We start from the raw sequence: 16,336 nt of genomic DNA, 5'->3' as shown, positions 1-16,336 counted from the left end.
CATGGTCAGGCTGGCGTTCAGGGCATAGATCTGGGCAGCAGGACTGACAGGGGCTCCCTGAGGACTGCTCCTGACCCAGCTGCGCCCCATCACCCCCAGGGCTGGGGCAGTGAAGCCCAGAGAAGTCAGGCTGGAGCATTTACTTCCCATGAGTGGGGGCAGTGGCAGCCTTCCTGGCCAGGCATCCTGTAGCTGTGGCAGCTGCTCCTACTGGACCAGCTTGAAGGACTCTCCGGTCATCATGGCCACAAACTCCTCCTCCTCCTCGGGCAGAGAGGCAGGCACACTCCCTGCCGGCCCCACCCACCTTGTAGGCGCTGGTCCTGTCCCGTCCTTGGCCTCCATCATCTGCCCAGCCTCCACCTCACTGAGGGGCTGGCCTGCGCTCCTGAGCCCCTGCCTTGGCCAACCTGCCTGCCGTTCTGCCCCCGCCCCACCTGCTTGAGACTGTTCCAGTTGATGCAGCCCTTGCTGTCCTTGTGGAAGACCCAGAGTGCACCCGTGAGCTCACCCTCCTGGTTCTGGGCCTTCTCGTGATAGATCCCCATCAAGGCCAGGAAGCCTCTGTTTGCAGGGAGTTTGGGTCCTGGGGCTCAAGGGGGGCCCACCCCCACCCGCTGCACACCCACAGGCCTAGCCTGAGGCTGCCCCCACCTCAGCCGCCTACCCTGCTGTCTGTCCACATCCTTGGCCATGAAGGCCAGCTGATTCTTGGTGGGGCTGATGCCCAGCAAGCTGGTCAGCCACTGCAGCTTGCCATCTTCACCTCCCCTTTGCCCTCCTCAACAAACATCTCAAAGACCTTGTATTCCAGCTGTTCTGTCTGCAGGGGACCCCACACCCCACTCAGGGGGGCTGCCCTTCCCCTCTCCAGGGCAAAAGGAGGCCCTGGCACAGGCCAGGCTTCCAGGACACGTGGGGGCTCCAGGGGATGGGGCTCTGGGTGGGTCCAGAACAAGCCAGTGGGGCAGAGCTCACCCCCGGGAGGGGCAGCAGGACTCCAGGGGCTGAGGCAGTGGGTGCCAGTGAGACCAGGGGCACACGGGACCAGAAAGGGCCACTGTACCCCCACCCTGGAGCAGAAGGGCCCTGGCTCAGCCCCTCTCAGGCTCCAGAGGGGTCCTCACCCCAGCCGTTCTCTGCCCGACTCTCTGCCACCCAGTCTACCAGGCCCCAGGCACTGAGCAGCCCTACCATGCGGCTGGCTGAGGGGAGGGCAGGTGGGGACAAATGCCTGGGGTCCCTGGGGTCCAGATTCCAAAAGCCTTGTGTGGCTGGGAAACCCTGCCAGCCCTATTTTGGGACTGGCTCGGCCCTTCCCCATGGGGGCAGGCGGGGCCCCAAGTGATTGTCCCTCTCCCGGTACAGCCTGACTGTTGTGGGCTGCAGTGGTTGTTGGCCAGGCATCTTGGGTAAGACCCCATGGCCAGGTGGCATCCAGTGGTCCCTCCTGTCCCCAGCAGTCCAGCGCCACCCGCCACCCGGTGACCACTGTGAAGCCTGCCTGGGTGGCTGGGGCATCAGGGTCCTGGGCCCCTGCAGAGGCCACGAGGGCCACAGCACAGGCAGGGGACTCTGGGCAGGGCTGAGGCAGCGGAGCAGGTGGACCTGGGGCCACATTTCCTCCACTCAGCCAGGGCTATTCTGGGGCTTCTCGGGGAAACCTGACCCCCTCCCACTCAGAACAGCAGAGCCAGTTCCCCCAGGAGGGCCTGCCTGGGCCTCTGAGCTCCCTCCTTAGACGGGCACCACCCTCCCCATCCGGGTCTAGCTAACCACGGGGCAGTGGCCCAGGCCCTCACCATCCCCACCCCAGCAGTCGGTGTGAGAGCTGCTGCTGGCCACAGCCCTCAGAAGCTTACAGTTAAAGCGGGGTGTGGTGTTCACACCTGTAATCCCAGGACTCTGGGAGACTGAGGCAGGAGAATCTCAACTGCAAGCCCACCCTGCACAACTTAGCAAGACCCTCTCTCAACATAAAAAAATAATAACAAAAAGAATGGGATATAATTCAGTGTGAAGCCCTTGGGTACTGAAAAAAGAAGGAAGTAGACAAGGAGGAGGAAAGTAGTTTGTGGTTACAGATCCAAGCCCTCATGGGCCCAGGGGCTCCCCCGCCTCGGCATCGCCAGGGACAGGCCCTGCCTTGGTACCCTCCCTCCTCCACATGGCCCTGGGCTCCTGCACAGCCCTGGGGTCCCACACACGCATGCTGGCCCCTCCCCTGCCACTGCCTGATGAGTCTAAGCAGGTGGAGCACATGGTGCCCACTGCTGCCAGAAAATCTAACCCTCGGGATGTGGCCACTCAGGCCCGGGCCAACTGCTGAGGCCAAAGGTCTGTGGTGACCAGGCAGGCAGCCCCAGTGACTGGCGGGCCAGCTCCCAGCAAGCTCAGGCAGGGTGTGAGGAGGCTCCCTCGTGGATGTAGGGTACAAGGGATCGATCCCTACCTCGGTCCCAGCTGCAGCTGGCCTTGGTCTCCCCGGGGTGAGGTGGGGGCCGTTCGCACCCAGCACCTTCCCTGAGGCCACCAGAACCCAGCCTGCAGAAACAAACTCGTCCCAGCGGCCCCAGTGCTCGAAGACTTGCTGAGGCCCCGGCCTCTGTCCCTCACTGTTGGTCCTCAAGATGGGCAGTCTCACAGCTCACCCTCAAAGCTGGGATCCCACAGTGCCACTGCACCCTCCCTGGGGACCTGCCGCAGTCTCAGGGCTGTGCCACACCCACACCCAGCCCAGGACACCAGGCGCCAGCCTCTGTGGCCTCCAGGTCTGTAAGTAGTAAAATCTTTATTTCCATCTTGCTCGGCTTCTGATCACTGCAGAAAAAAAAAGAAAAGAAAACCAGACCATTGTCATCGTGACCGGTTCCGTGCATAGTGCAGCACTGTGACCATGGACACGGCCTCGCCAGCAACCTCTGGGGCGCGCCTCGAACTTTGGGCCGAGCCTCAGTTCCTCCCCCAAGGCCCCTCCCTCCACCCTCTCCCCGCCCTGGCAGCTGCTCTCCGCTTTCCGTCTAAGCATTGGACCATTTCTCCTTTCACATTTGCCTTATGTCACGCAGCAGCTCATCTCAGGGCTCACCCTTACTGTAGTTCACAACAGAATTTCCCGTTAGGACACCCACTTCCTGTCACAAGTGAGCCCTGCACCCAGCGCTGTCCCGAACTCCACCTCAGTTGGCTTCTAGGGTCCCAAGCTGTGACAAGGTGGGGTGTCACGGACTCACCCCTCAATACCCATCCATAGCAATGTGCCCCTGGGCTTGTGGCCCGTCACTGTGATGAGTTGGAAAGGAAGTGGGGACAGGCCCAGTGGCTGTTGCCCAGCACCATTACAAATGACAGCGAGGGGGTCATGGGGACTGGAAACCCAGCTGTGAGCCAGCTGTGCACACCCAGGGCTGCTCTCACTTCACACATCTTTCCTGCTACCCGGTCTACCCTGGGGGGGACCTGAGGTCAAGTCCAGGCCCTGGGAGGCGTCCGGGTGGGTGAATTCAGGGTTATCCCCACCCCTGTGAGCCCCTGCATCTACAGGTTTGCTGTCTTCTCCTCTAAGCTGACACCCACCACCCCGCCATTGAAGACCCACAAAAGGCCACATCCCAGCCCCAGCACCCGTAGCAGCTCCATGATGACTGAAGTTGAGCTGAGCCCACCTGGGGACACGGCTGGGCCTGGCAGCTGCGCCAGGACAGCATAGGTGGTGGATGCTGGGCCCCAGCAGCTTCCTGTGGGCACCCGCCTCCCCTGAGCCTCCATCAAAGGCACAGACATCTTAAGGTAGACACTAAAAGAAGTAAATTGTGCCAGGCGTGGTGGCCCATCCCTGTAATCCAGCATTATTCAGGAGGCTGAGGCAGGAGGATCACTGTGAGTTAGAGGCCAGCCTAGGCTACACAGTTCAAAGCTAGGCTAAATTATACAGTGAGACCCTGTCTAAAAAAACAACCAAAAAAAAAGGGGCCGGGGATTTAGCTCAGTGGTTCCACACCTGCCTCACAAGCCCAAGGTCCCAAGTTTGATCCCCAATACCAAAAAAAAAAAAGAGTTGTATAATTTCCACACCTGTGAAGGAAACAAAATTGATAAATCTAATAGAACACAGGAAATGAGGAAGAAGCCCAAGAAAAGAGCATAAAAGGAAAGCAGAAAATCACATAATAAAGATAAATCAGAGCCAAGTGTGATGATGCACGCCTGTAATCCCAGCATTCAGGAGGCTGAGACAGGAGGATCACAGTGAGTTCAAGGCCAGCCTGGGCTCCATAGTGAGACCCTGTCTCTAAATAACCTATTATTAATAATAAAGTAATCCCAGCCACCTGAAAGAGTCCCAGTGGCCAAAGCTGGAAGAATTTGAACAACTAGATGAATCAAGCAGTCCTGGGTTACACCTTACCAAACAACTGGCATCCATTGTGCTTCAGAGGACGCCACCGGCAGACTGGAAGGGACCTGCAGGGTGGAAGGAAAGACGTTCACATCCCTGACGACGAGGGTAACACAAACCAAAACCCCCATGGGCTGGAACTGGAGCTTGGCGCTGGGTCATGGGCTCAGCAGGTGCAAGACCTAGGGTCCATCTCCTGCACAGAAAGAAAAGGAAAAAAAGGTGCTGGGCATGGTGCTGCACTCCTGTAATCCCAGTGCTTGGGAGGCTGAGGCAGGAGGATTGCAGATTTGAGTGAAACCAGCCTGGGCAACTTGGCAAGTTAGTGAGACCCTTAGTGCAAAGGCCTTGGGTTCAATCCCCAGGACCAATACAGAGCAGGGTGGGGGGGGACAGAAACAGAGAGACTAAGAAACAAGAGTGAGGGCTAGGGAGGACAGGAGTGTAAAATGGTACAGCCTCTATGGAAGCCTGAACGACAGTTCCTCCAAATCTTAAACACAGCTGTGTATATGTGGTGGCGCATGCCTACAGCCTGGCTCTCTGGAAGCTGAGACAAGAATATCTCAACTCTGAGTCCAGCGGGGAAACTCAATGACAGTGAGACCCTGTCTCAAAATTTAACAGTATTTTAAAAGGCCTAGGGCTGGCCGTGGTGGTGCATGGTTATAACCTCAGCACTCGGGAGGCTGAGGCAGGATTGCTGCAAGTCTGAGGCCAGCTGGACTATACAGTGAGACCCTGTCTCCAACAAATGTTTTAAATAAATAAATAATAAATAAATAAGGGCCTAGGGATGTAGGTCAGTGGGAAGGCCTTGGGTTCACTTCCCAATTCTGCAAAACAATAACAACAATGATAATGGACAGAATTACCATGAGCCTGCAGTGATTCCACTGTTGGGTACTTAGAAAAAAGCTAAAAGCAGGGACACAGATAAACATCGTACATGTTCACAGAAACACTATTCATAACCAAAAGGTGGGAGCTACCTATGTCCGTGAAAGACAGGTGAATGACATCATGTGCCATGTGTACATGGAACGAACACTATGTGACCTGAAAAAGAGATGAAAAATCTCAGCTTTTCAGACAGCTGAGGCAGGAGGATCACAAGTTTCAGCCCAGCCTAGACAACGTAAGACCTTGTCTCAAAAAAATTAAATAAGAAGGGCTGGGGAACCAGCTCAGTGGGGAGCGCTTGTCTAGCGTGCACAAGCCCTGGGTTCCATCTCTGTTCAGAACTGAAAAATTAAGACAAATAAAAGCGGTGAATTCTGACACCGGATAGCACAAGGATGTAGCTGGAGGACAAGCTGTCGAGAAATAAACTAGCTGCAAAGGACAAATACCGCGCGGGTCCACTTAGAGGAGCACCTGGAGTCAGCTGGGCCAGAGAGACAGGAAGTGGGCTGAGGCGGAAGCCGGCAGGCCGGGCAGGCCGGGAAACAGATGGAGGAGTTAGTGCGCAACAGATTCCAAGTCTCGGCTCAGAGAGACTGAAAGGTTCTGGAAATGGATAGGGCAATGGTCGCCCACTAACGGGAATATATTTAATGCCAAAGAACTGTACGCTTAGAAAGGGTAAGGATGGTAATTATGCATGTTTTACTATAACAAAAAAAGAAAAATCGAATCTCTCATGCAGCATTCCATATAATTTATGCAGATCTTAGAGGGGTGTGGTGGTGCACGCCTGGTAATCCCAGCACTCAGGAGGCCGAGGCAGGAGGATTGAGGCCAGCCTGGGCTACAGAGTGAGTTCAAGGCGACAACACAAGGGGACCCCGTCTCAAAAGGAAAGGCCTGGTCCAAATCATCTGTGCGTCATCCTCTTCCAGGAGCGGAGCACGAGTCTGCACTCTCAGTTGTGGGCTTCACAGAGGGGAAAACAGAACTTGACCTCAACAGCGCCAGTGCGACCGGCGGCCTCGCGCGTGGGCGGAGCGTCGGCTTCCTCCCTGGTCTTCCTGCTAAAGCCCACAGACCGGTCTGCAGGCGCGGGTCTACAAAGCCCCGGATGTGTGGCCCAGGTCGCCGGGGCAGGGACGCCCCGCCACTGTCATGGCCCAGAGCCTGATCCTGTGGGGCAGGAAAAGGGCCTGGGGCGCCCGAGGCCAAGAGAAGCCCGTCAGGACGCAGGGTGACGCCCAGGCTGGGCTCGGCCCGGCCCCGAGCACGCGAGGCTCCCTCGGTGTCCCGGCGCGCGGCCTGCCGGCAGGGCGTGCCTCAGTTTCCCCTCTGCACGGTTGGGGCGGGAGCGCAGCGCAGCCTAGCAGCGCGATGACCCCCGGGAACTTGCCCGCCTCGCCGGCTCGATTCTTCCTTAAAGTCTCCGCGGCCCCATTGCTCGAGCCCCCGCCACCCCGCGCCCCTTACGGTTGTCTCCCCGCCCCCTCCATCTTTAAGGCCAGGCCCCGCCCTTAGCTCTGGCCGCGCCCAGTCCCCCGGGCCTTCGCCCGCCCGGAAGCCGCGCGGTCCGGCGTAGCTCCGCCTGCCCACCAGGCGGCGCCCGAAGGCCGCGCGCAGCCGGGGTTCGGGGTTTGGGGTTCGGGGTTCGGGGTTCTGGGCTCGCCCCGCCCAAGGAGGAGCCGGGCGCGCGGCGCAGCCTGGAGGGGGCGCAACACCTGGGCTGCGAGCTCGGCCTCCCCCCAGCCCTCTCGTCCTGCTCCAAGACGCGGCGCCTTTCGCTTTGCAGGGCTGGGGATGGAGCCCGGGCGCCCTCCCTCTGGCGCCTTTTTATTTTTCATTTCGATCCAGGGTCTTCCTGGATCGCTCAGGCTGCCCCAAACTTGCGGTATTCCTGCCTCAGACTCCCAAGGCTGGGCACGCCCCGCCCTGCGCAGCCAGTCCGGCCTTTGCAGAGTCTTCCCCTCCGCCTATCCCGCCCAGCCCGGCGACGCCCACCGAGACCGGGGCAGGCGCCACCCGGGGACTCAAGGCCCCGTGGCTCGCGGGTTCGTCACCGCAGAGGCCCCGGGGACCAGGCTCCAGGCAGCTGCCCCGCGGGCCCCGCCGGTTTCCACAACACCCGCTCCCGCAGCGCACCCAGGCTCCACCGGGACCCGGCCTGCCCCCCCTCCCCCGCGCCTGGGCCCCGCCCGCTGCCCCTCGGGCAACCTTGCATCACCTCCGGGCTTGGGGACTGGGACGCGGTCCGTGACAAACAGCCCTGAGGCCCCAGGGGTCTTGGCGGGGCTGGGCCCCAGCAGGCTGCTTCCAGCTCCAGGCACCGCTGCGCTGGGCCGCCTGCGTGGAAGGGCCCTCCCGACCGGGGAGCAGCTGTCCCTGGGACCTTCATTCCTGCCCACACTGATCCAGCCCACAGCGCCCGGGACCCCCGCCTCCTTCAGAAGTGCTGGGGCCAGCTGGGTTTGAGGGCACAGGACTATAATCCAGCGCGCAGGAGGCTGAGGCAGGACGATCACCATAAATTCGAGGCAGGCCTGGGTTACATAGAAAGCTCAAGGCCAGTCTGAAATATATATTGAGACCCTGTCTCAAAAAAACAAAAAAGTAAATTTTTTTTTTTGGTACTGGAGATCGAACTCGGGTCCTTGGGCTTGCAAGGCAGGTGGTGGAACCACTGAGCTAAATCCCTGCCCAAATTAAGTAAATTTTACAAAGTGCTGGGGCCATACTTGGCCAAGTCAGGGGCCCTGGTCAGGCTGAGGAGGATTCCAGGGGCCTGATGGCCTGGCCTGGCCCCAGGCTAGGGGCAGGGGGACAGATGGCCTGAGGGAGCGGGGACAGGCAGGAGGCTGGGTGTGAAGGCTCTGGTGCTGGTGGACGTAGAGCAGCCCCTCCAGCATCCTCGGCCCAGCAGCTCCCCAGGGCGGCAGCACTGGTGGGGACAGGGAGAGCCTGGGGCCCTGGTGGCCACTCCCTCCGGCCTGCAGTGGGCCCCGGGGAGAGGTCCAGGACAGCACTGCCCGTTGGCCCCCCTGGCCCCAGCCCTGCCGCCCAGCTGGTGGACAAGAACCGGGTTCTCCAGATCCTCTGTGGCCACCCCTGTGCCCCTCGAGGCCCCGACGCGTGGACACCTTGGGCTGCTCTCCAGCTGACCGCATGGCATGGCTCTGTCCTCTCAGCAGTGGGCGCCAGGCCCCTGCTCAGGCCCAGGCCCCGGCCCCCATCACCTGCCTGACAAAGCCTGCAGCACTGTCCCAGCCCCCATGGGATGGCACCTGGCCCTGCCTGGGTCAGTTAGACTGGAGGCCCCACCTGCTGTTTTGCTTCTCCTCAGCTCCCCGCTGGATTTATCTTTTTTTTTTTTTTCCAATACTGGCAAATGAACCCAAAACTTCCACACTGAGTTATATTCCCACCGTTTTTTATATTTTTATTTTCAGAAAGTCTTGTTAAATTGCCCAGGATGAGTTTGAATTTGAAATCCCCCTGCCTCAGCCTCCTAGAGTACCAGGATTAAAGGTATACAGCACCACACCCAACTGGAATTTACCTTTTTTTTTTTCAATAGTTGATGAATGACCTTTTCTGCAGAAATGGGAAAGCTTACTGGGCATGGTGGTGCACACCCATAATCCCAGAACTCAAGAGGCTGAGAAAGGAGAATCACCATGAATTCGAGGCCAGCCTGGCCTACATAGTGAGATCCTGTCTCAAAAAACAAAAACAGAAAGAAAGAAATGGAAAAGCTGATCCTGAAATTTATATGGAATTGTAAGCACCCTAAATAGTCAAAACCATCTTGAAGATGAAGAATAAGTTGTAGGATTCATACTCTGATTTCTAAACTCACTTTAAAGGTGCATAATCAAGGCAGGAATGAAGTCAGACATAGACCAGGCATGGAATAGGGAGCCCAGGCGGAAACCGCCCCCAGATGTGTGAACCGATTTTCCTCACAGGAGGAGTCTGTTCTCAGACTGGGGGCAGCAGGACACCAGGAACACAAGGAGGCAGACAGTGGCCAGGGTATGAGTGCCAGAGCAATTCGATGAAGCCCAGAGGAAGACAAGAATGAGCGTCCATGAGCTTAAATGTGGCGGTGACCTCACAGCTGTGACACCGTGATACAGGCAACACAGGAACCAGAAAAAAAAGACAGGTTGGGGACGTGGCTCAATGGCATCACGCCTGCCTGACCAGGGCAAGGTCCTGAGTCTGATTCCCGGTACTGGGGGAAAAAAATGGAAATCAGATTTCATCAAAATCAAATTCTTGGGCCAGGGATTTAGCTTTGTGGTTTCGCCGCCTGCTGTGCAAGCGCGAGGACCAGAGTTCGATCCCCAGTACCAAAAAATAAATAAATAAAATAAAATCCTCTATGCATGAAAGACTGCCAAGAGAACGGACTCCAGGAGATAGAGAGAGAGAGGCGACCAGCGGAGGAAATGCTGCGATCCTGTATTGGTGAGAGCATGGTACCTGTAGCTACAAGGAGTTCTTTTTTGAGGGGGCGGGTACCGGGGATCAAACTCAGGACCTTGTGCTTCCAAGGCAGGCGATGGAACCACTGACCTAAATCCCCAGCCCTACAAGGACCTCTTACAACCCGATGACAAAAACAGGCAAGGGACACGAAGGGACATTTCTCCAAAGAAGACATGCAGATGCCAACAAGCACATGAAAAGATGGAAGAGCAAGTTACAGCCACCACGAGGGTGTAAACTGGTGCCACCACTACAGAAATCAGTATGGCCATTCCTTAAAAAACTTCAAACAGTGGCCTGGGATTTAGCTTAGTGGCACCGTACCTGCCTCACAAGAGCAAGGTCCTGAGTTCAATCCCCGGTACCAATAAATAAATAAATAAATAAATTTGAAAAAACAAAAAGGGGTCAGGGGTTTGGCTCAGTGGTTCTGCTGCCTGGCTTGCAGACACAGGGTCCTGAGTTCGACCCCCAGTACCAAAAAAAAAAAAGCTTCAAATAGAAATTGCACCTGGCCCAGATATTCCCCTTCTTGGTATCTTCCTGAAAGAGTTAAAGTCATCATATTATAGTGATCTGCATTTATAGCAGCACAATTCCTAATAGCTAAATCTCAGAAGCTGCCTACATCTCCATCACCAGATGAATGGGTAAATAAAATGTGGCATTTACACACAATGGAGTACTACTTTGCCATGAAAAAAGATGAATTTGAGTTATTTGTAGGAAAATGGATGCTCCTTGGGACCATACTATGAAGTGCAGTAAATCAGACACACAAGATCCAATATCACCCAGTTTCTCTTATATAAGAAAGCCGAAATTTAATCAACTACAGAGCAAGATAAAAGACAGGAAACGGTGAGGTAGACCTTCTGCAGATGGGAAGGAACGGAGAGATGAAGGGCGGGCAGGGGAAGTAGAAGCTGCGATGCCTCTAGGCTGGCACCGCCCCCCGCCCCGCGTGACCGCGGAACCGCACAGGAGCGGGCGCTAATCAACACTGGACAAGTCGAACCCACCGCGAGAGCGGGCGCTAATCAACACTGGACAAGTCGAATGCACCGCGGTACCACTGCCCCACCGCGGGACAGCACAAGAAAGAGGCCGAAGGCGCGGCACTCACTGGTGAGCGTGGAGGCCCTGCCCGGGCCTAGGGGCACAGAGGGTGGCTCCGCCCCAGGTGCGGGCCAGCGGGCCTCTGTGGGCTCGCAGGGTTGGTGTGAGCCCCAGCCCTGCCACTGCTGAGGACAGAGTGCGGATGGTGCCGCCCGGAACTCCTGGGTGGGCAGCCCCGGGAGACGGAAGCAGCATGCTGGTGCCCAGGGGCTGTGCAGCGTTTGCATGGGGTGCTGGGAATGTTCCGGAGCTGGACAGTGGGGCCAGCTGCAGGCAGCGTGGACACACCAAACACCACTGAATCGTGCAAATTAGAATGGCTGAGGCTGTACTCGGGAGACTGAGGCACGAGGATTGTAAACTCAAGGCCAGCCCAGCTTAGACAACTTAGTGAGACCTGTGTCTGAAGATAAAAAACAGGCTGGGGATGGGATGTAGCTCATGCAAAGGCCCTGGGGTCAATCTCCATCTCTCTGAACAAAATAACAAAAGTAGTGATGGGGCAGTGCCCAGGTGGGGGACCATTGAGTCACTGGGCATACTTGGGAGCATCCCCTACCCCATTAGGGCCATGTGGGTGCCTTAGGGCCTCTGCCAGGCTGAGCCGCCTGGGGTGGGGATGTCGGTACTCCAGGCCAGTGTGAGGGTCTTTCTGGGAGTGGCTGTCCCGCCTGGCTCCTGGGCGATGAGCACAGTGACCAGGGTGCTAGGCGAGGAGAAGGGGCTGCTCCTGCTGGGCTGGCTGGGAGGCTGTGTTCTCAGTAGCCCTGCAGTCCCTTGGGGCTGGATGCACAGGGACGGGGACAGGCTGCCCGGCCTACCGGCTGCGCCGCAGGGGTGAGCTGTTTGCCTGGATGGTGCCGCGGAGCAGAGTCCCTGGGTGCTCTCTTCAGGGAGCCCCGTCCCAGAACAGCAGGGCCCCTCCCCAGCGGGCTGCGCCCCCTTGGCCCTTCTCGGTGTGCAGAGGGGCTGGGTGGCAGGGGTGCGGCCTGGGTGTGTGTCCACACTGCCTGGGCCAGGGACCCCTGCCTGAGCATGCCGGGTATTTGGGTGACGCCAGGCAGGGGAGCAAAGCAGTCTAAGGGTGCAGAACTCCAAAGCCTGGCCAGTCTGCCTCTGGCCCTGTCCCCGCCACCTCACTGAGCCCTGCTGTGTGTCCCTGGCCCAGCCTGAGGCTTGGCAACACAGGGGAGGCGGAAGCTGGGGACAGCATTGCGCTGCAAGGTGCCTGCCCGCTGGCTGGCAGGAAGTGGGCTGAGGGCCAGGTGGGAGGGAGCCCTGGCTGCCCACAGTCACTAAGGACTTAGGCCGTGCCACCCCTGCTCTAAAGACAGCGTGGGGGTGGACGAGGGCCCGGGCGGCCCCACCCCTCTGCCCCACCATCCAGTTCCAGAGCGGGACACGGGGAGAAGCAGAGCCTCGGGCTGCCTGGCTGACCCTGCCTGGCTCCTCCCGCCAGCCCTGCGCTTGGGCCTGGAGCTCCAAGCACGGCACCCAGGGCAGCTGTGCCCCCACCCTGACCCTGCGCTCAGACCACCACTGACAAGGCCTGCGCTTACGCCAGCTTAATGTGGTCCAGCCCTGGCCCCAGGAGGCTTCTGCCTTGTGCTGCCTGCCGCCGGCCCCTGCCTCCATGCTGGCACTCTGTGTCTCCCTGGCGAGCCGCTGGTGTACCCCCATGTGAAACTGGAGGGAAACCTTTCCAAGTCTTGGTGGTGTCGTCTCTCGTGCCCAGTGGTGCAAAGCTGGAAAGCAGGGGCCACATAACCCTTCCCCTCACCAGACAGAGGAAGAGGAGGAGCTACCACATGGGGAGCCTCTGCCACAGGCAGGCAAGGAGGGCCCCAAGGCCTGGCTGCGTGCCTGGATTGTGTTGTGCCTGAAGGCCAGGAGTCTGCTTGCAGACTGCTGTTCACTGGGCCAGTCTCTTCCACACTTGCTATCCTGACTCCTGACTGACCCTCTCTTGGGGCGGGGGCGGGGTTACAGGCATATGGATGCCCTTGTATGCATGGCCTCTGGGTCCACGCACAGGGGCTACTTTTATTCCAGCTCACGAACAAAGGTGACCCGGGTGAGCTTGTTGTTGCAGTTTGTCTGTGACACTCGGCCCGTCATCCCCTCATCGGGTGGAGCCAGTTTGAAGCCATGCCACTGGAGAGCCCAGGATGCCATCTGGCGCCCGCCTCTGGGGAAGGAGCTGCCGAGCCTCTCGGGCTTCCTGGAGGTGTGCACCTGCCCGGGGACCACAAGGCTGCCTGCACCTCGCTGGGGCTCTGGCTCAACTCTGGGAGACAGGGATGTCCCCCAAGCACCCCCTTGCCGGCCCAGGCCTTACTCCCTGACTCCCTGAGCAGCCCCTCAGGTTTTGGTGCCCTCTGGAGGGATATCCGATGTGTGGCTAGGAGTGCAGAGACAGGGTGAGGACAGGGGACAGGGCAGCTTCCTGCACCACCCGCAGGGGTCCTGCTCCCCAGGAAGCAGCCCCACCCCACCGTGCCCTCAGGTCAGGCCTGGCCTACCCCCAGGCCAAGTGGCCCTGGCACCGTGGATATCGTGGGCGTGGGGAGAGGGAAGGAGATGGTGCCACCTCTTGGGTCCATGGCCTGGTTCCTTCAGCAAGCCCTGCCCTGGAAGGCGCAGGAGCTAATTAGCTCCCTCTTCCCCTCCTCACCTACTTTCTGTCCCCAGGCACCTCACTGTCACCGTCACCGTTTCCTGGAGCCCCTCCTTCCCTCTCTCTTCCTCAGGCAGGCGTGGGGGCAGGTCAGGCTCCCTGTGCTTACAGGAAGGCACAAAGGGTGGCTGCGGGAGCCAGGCGGGACAAGGGGGCCACTGCCCTGCTCCCTCCCCTGCTCCCCTGTGGCCCCAAGACTGGGTGCAGCTGCCTGGCGGCTTTGGGTCCCAGTCACAGGCACCGATTGTTTGAATAATTCAGATTTAAAGACCTGCTTTCCGGTTAGTCTGATTCCTGCTGAGGACTGGGGGAGGGGCTTCTGCGAGGCAGCTCTGCACTCCGGGTCCCAGTGAGGCTGGGCGCAGGGCCAGCTCTGGGCAGGGCCTCCACCCTGGGCCTGCTCAGCCCGAAGCACCCAGCCGCCCTTGGGCCGCCTCACTTGGGTGTGGCCGTGGACTCTGGCCAGCCTCCAGGATGCTTCCCAAGAAGGAAGTGCCGCCAGGAAGCTAGGGGGGCACCAGCTCCCCCATCTATGCCCCATTGTGGGGGGCTGGGCAGCAGGTGGGGGGCAGAAAATAGCAGAGGCCTGGGGGTGGAGAAGCTCCTGCAGGCACCTGCTGAGGTTGACCAAGGTCCAGAATGCGTGTCTTCTGGGCCAGGGGACAAGGCCAGGCGGTGGTGTGTAGCTGTGGACAGGATGTTAGGAGGCAGAGTCCAGGGCTCCCCACTCCTGCTCCTTCTGCCCCTCAACTTCACCCCTCATCCCCCACCATAAGCGCATAAATGAGGGGCAAGTTCCAGCGAAGGCCCTGGCTCCCTGAACACCGGCAGGACATGGAAATGTGGAGGAGGCACCATGTCTGGGGGCTGGGGCGGTGCTGGCCTGGTGTCTTCCATTGTGGCCTTGCCTGGTCACTGGCAGCAGCTGGGGATGGGCCGAACATCCACAGTGGCTGTGGGCCAGCTGCCAGTGTGGCGCTGTCTGTCTGAAACCTGTCCACCTTGTCATCTCCACTGTGACCCTGGGCGCTGGGCATGGAGAAGCCCAGGACGGGGGTGCCTGCCCTGAGGCTCCCACAGAAGTACGAGGTCTCAGCAGGGACACCTTGCCCTCTGCCTACCTCCCACTGCCCGCTGTTGCCTTGGGCTCCCCTCTTCCACCCACCTCTACCTGCTTCCCTCTGTCTCCTCATTTCCATGTAAGGCCTGGACTCTGTTGGGCACTCTCGGCTGCCACCAGGCCCTTTGGGTTGGGAATCATCATGACCCCCAGAGCCTGGGACCCATCTGCCAGTGCCCAGAACCCTGTTCCCCTGACTTCCCATCATCCCTTGGTGTTCAATGTGCCCTACATGATGCCATCTTTTTTCTTTTCCTTTTAGCATGGGATTGAAGCCAGGGTCTCTGCACTGAGCTGTATCCCCAGCCCATTTTTTTGAATTTCTATGTTGCGATGGATCACTAAGTTACCCAGGCTGGGCTCAAACATTCAATCCTGCTGCCTCAGCCTCCCAGAGTGCTGGGATGACAGGTGTGTGTTACAGTGCCAGGCTTTCCACCCCTGTTTTGAAGCCTCTGGCGGAGCCTGGTGCCCATGTCCCTTCTGGACAGTCTGCTGCTCAGGTGCCAATGCCCATGGCCTTCACCTTGGCACAGCTGGATGGGCTTTGGAGTCTCCAAAAATGAGGGAATGAGGGTGTCACTCAGGCCCCTTCCACGTGCTCTGTAATCATCCCCAGGACCTTCTGTGGGGCAGGTGGGGCAGAGGGCAGCAGGAAGGGCTGCATGGGGCTCACACTGCAGCAGAAACGGGAGGGGGCAAGGGAGCCAAGAATAAACCACATGAGAGAAATGAAATGAAGCTGGCCCGGGACATTGTCATGGGAGGGCTGGGGTGACAGCTCTGGACAGGGGACAACAGCAGAGGCCTGAATGACATGAGGTTATGGGGAGATGCTCCTGGGCAGACAGGGCCACAGGACAGTGGGGAAGGCGGGAGCAACCTGGAATTGGGGAGCGGGTGAGCTGGTGGGAGGTGTCAACGTTTCAAGCAGAGGAAGGACACGATGACATGACAGGTAGACACCCTGGATCAGCTGGGGAGCACTGTGCCGGGTCCCGTTCAGACACTCGCAGGCAGGTCCCTCACTGCCAGAGCAGAAGGTCACCTGAATGACCCCAGGGTTAGGTGGCTTCTGCAGATCATGCAGCCCCATGGTGCTCGATGACAAAATGCCACAGATTGCATGTGCATGTCCTGTATACAAGAGTGCACACGTGCTCCTGAGGCTTCTGCCAGAGGACTAAACGAGTAACACCCATACCTAGATCCCAGCTTCTCCTGGGAACCAGGGCTCCTGGGCCAGGGGCAGGTTCAGGGGTGAGACAGGGAGAGGAATCTGGAGTCTGGAGCTAAAAGCAAGAAGGGACTGGGCACGGCAGTACACACTTGTGATCCCAGTACTTGGGAGGCCGAGGCAGGATTGCTGAGTTCCAGGCCAGCCTGGGCTACCTAGTGAGACCCTGTCTCAAAAAACAAAAAATCAAATCAAATCAAAACAGCAAGGAGGAGCTGGAAGAAGGACTGGTCTGAAGCATCCAGGGAAGGGGAAGGGAAGGGGAAGGGAAGGCTGTGGGGTGAGGGCCTGTGTTTTTCTCGCAGGTGCACACAGGAGGAAGGGAGGCCGGGAGGGACAGAGGCGGGAAGGTGCCAGAGACCGGAACCCAGCTGGGGTGGTGGCCAC

At 58.8% G+C, this 16,336-nt stretch overlaps 1 protein-coding gene across 1 annotated transcript; it reads right to left on the bottom strand.

Annotated features, from left to right (window-relative positions):
* Positions 1-207: 207 nt before the first annotated feature.
* Calml6 (calmodulin like 6) lies at positions 208-13,033 on the bottom strand. Its single transcript, XM_087214485.1, is given in 8 exon segments — positions 208-396; positions 438-564; positions 649-760; positions 763-1,125; positions 6,388-6,481; positions 6,779-7,008; positions 10,881-10,949; positions 12,973-13,033. Coding segments are annotated over 8 exon segments (1,245 nt in total).
* Positions 13,034-16,336: the final 3,303 nt, after the last annotated feature.

This window comes from Heterocephalus glaber, unplaced genomic scaffold (assembly GCF_053883595.1).
Source record: "Heterocephalus glaber isolate CG9 unplaced genomic scaffold, H.glaber_assembly_v1.0 deba00001447, whole genome shotgun sequence".
Taxonomy (NCBI): domain Eukaryota; kingdom Metazoa; phylum Chordata; class Mammalia; order Rodentia; family Bathyergidae; genus Heterocephalus; species Heterocephalus glaber.
Note: the sequence above shows the minus strand (reverse complement) of the source record. Positions and strands in the feature narration are given on the sequence as shown.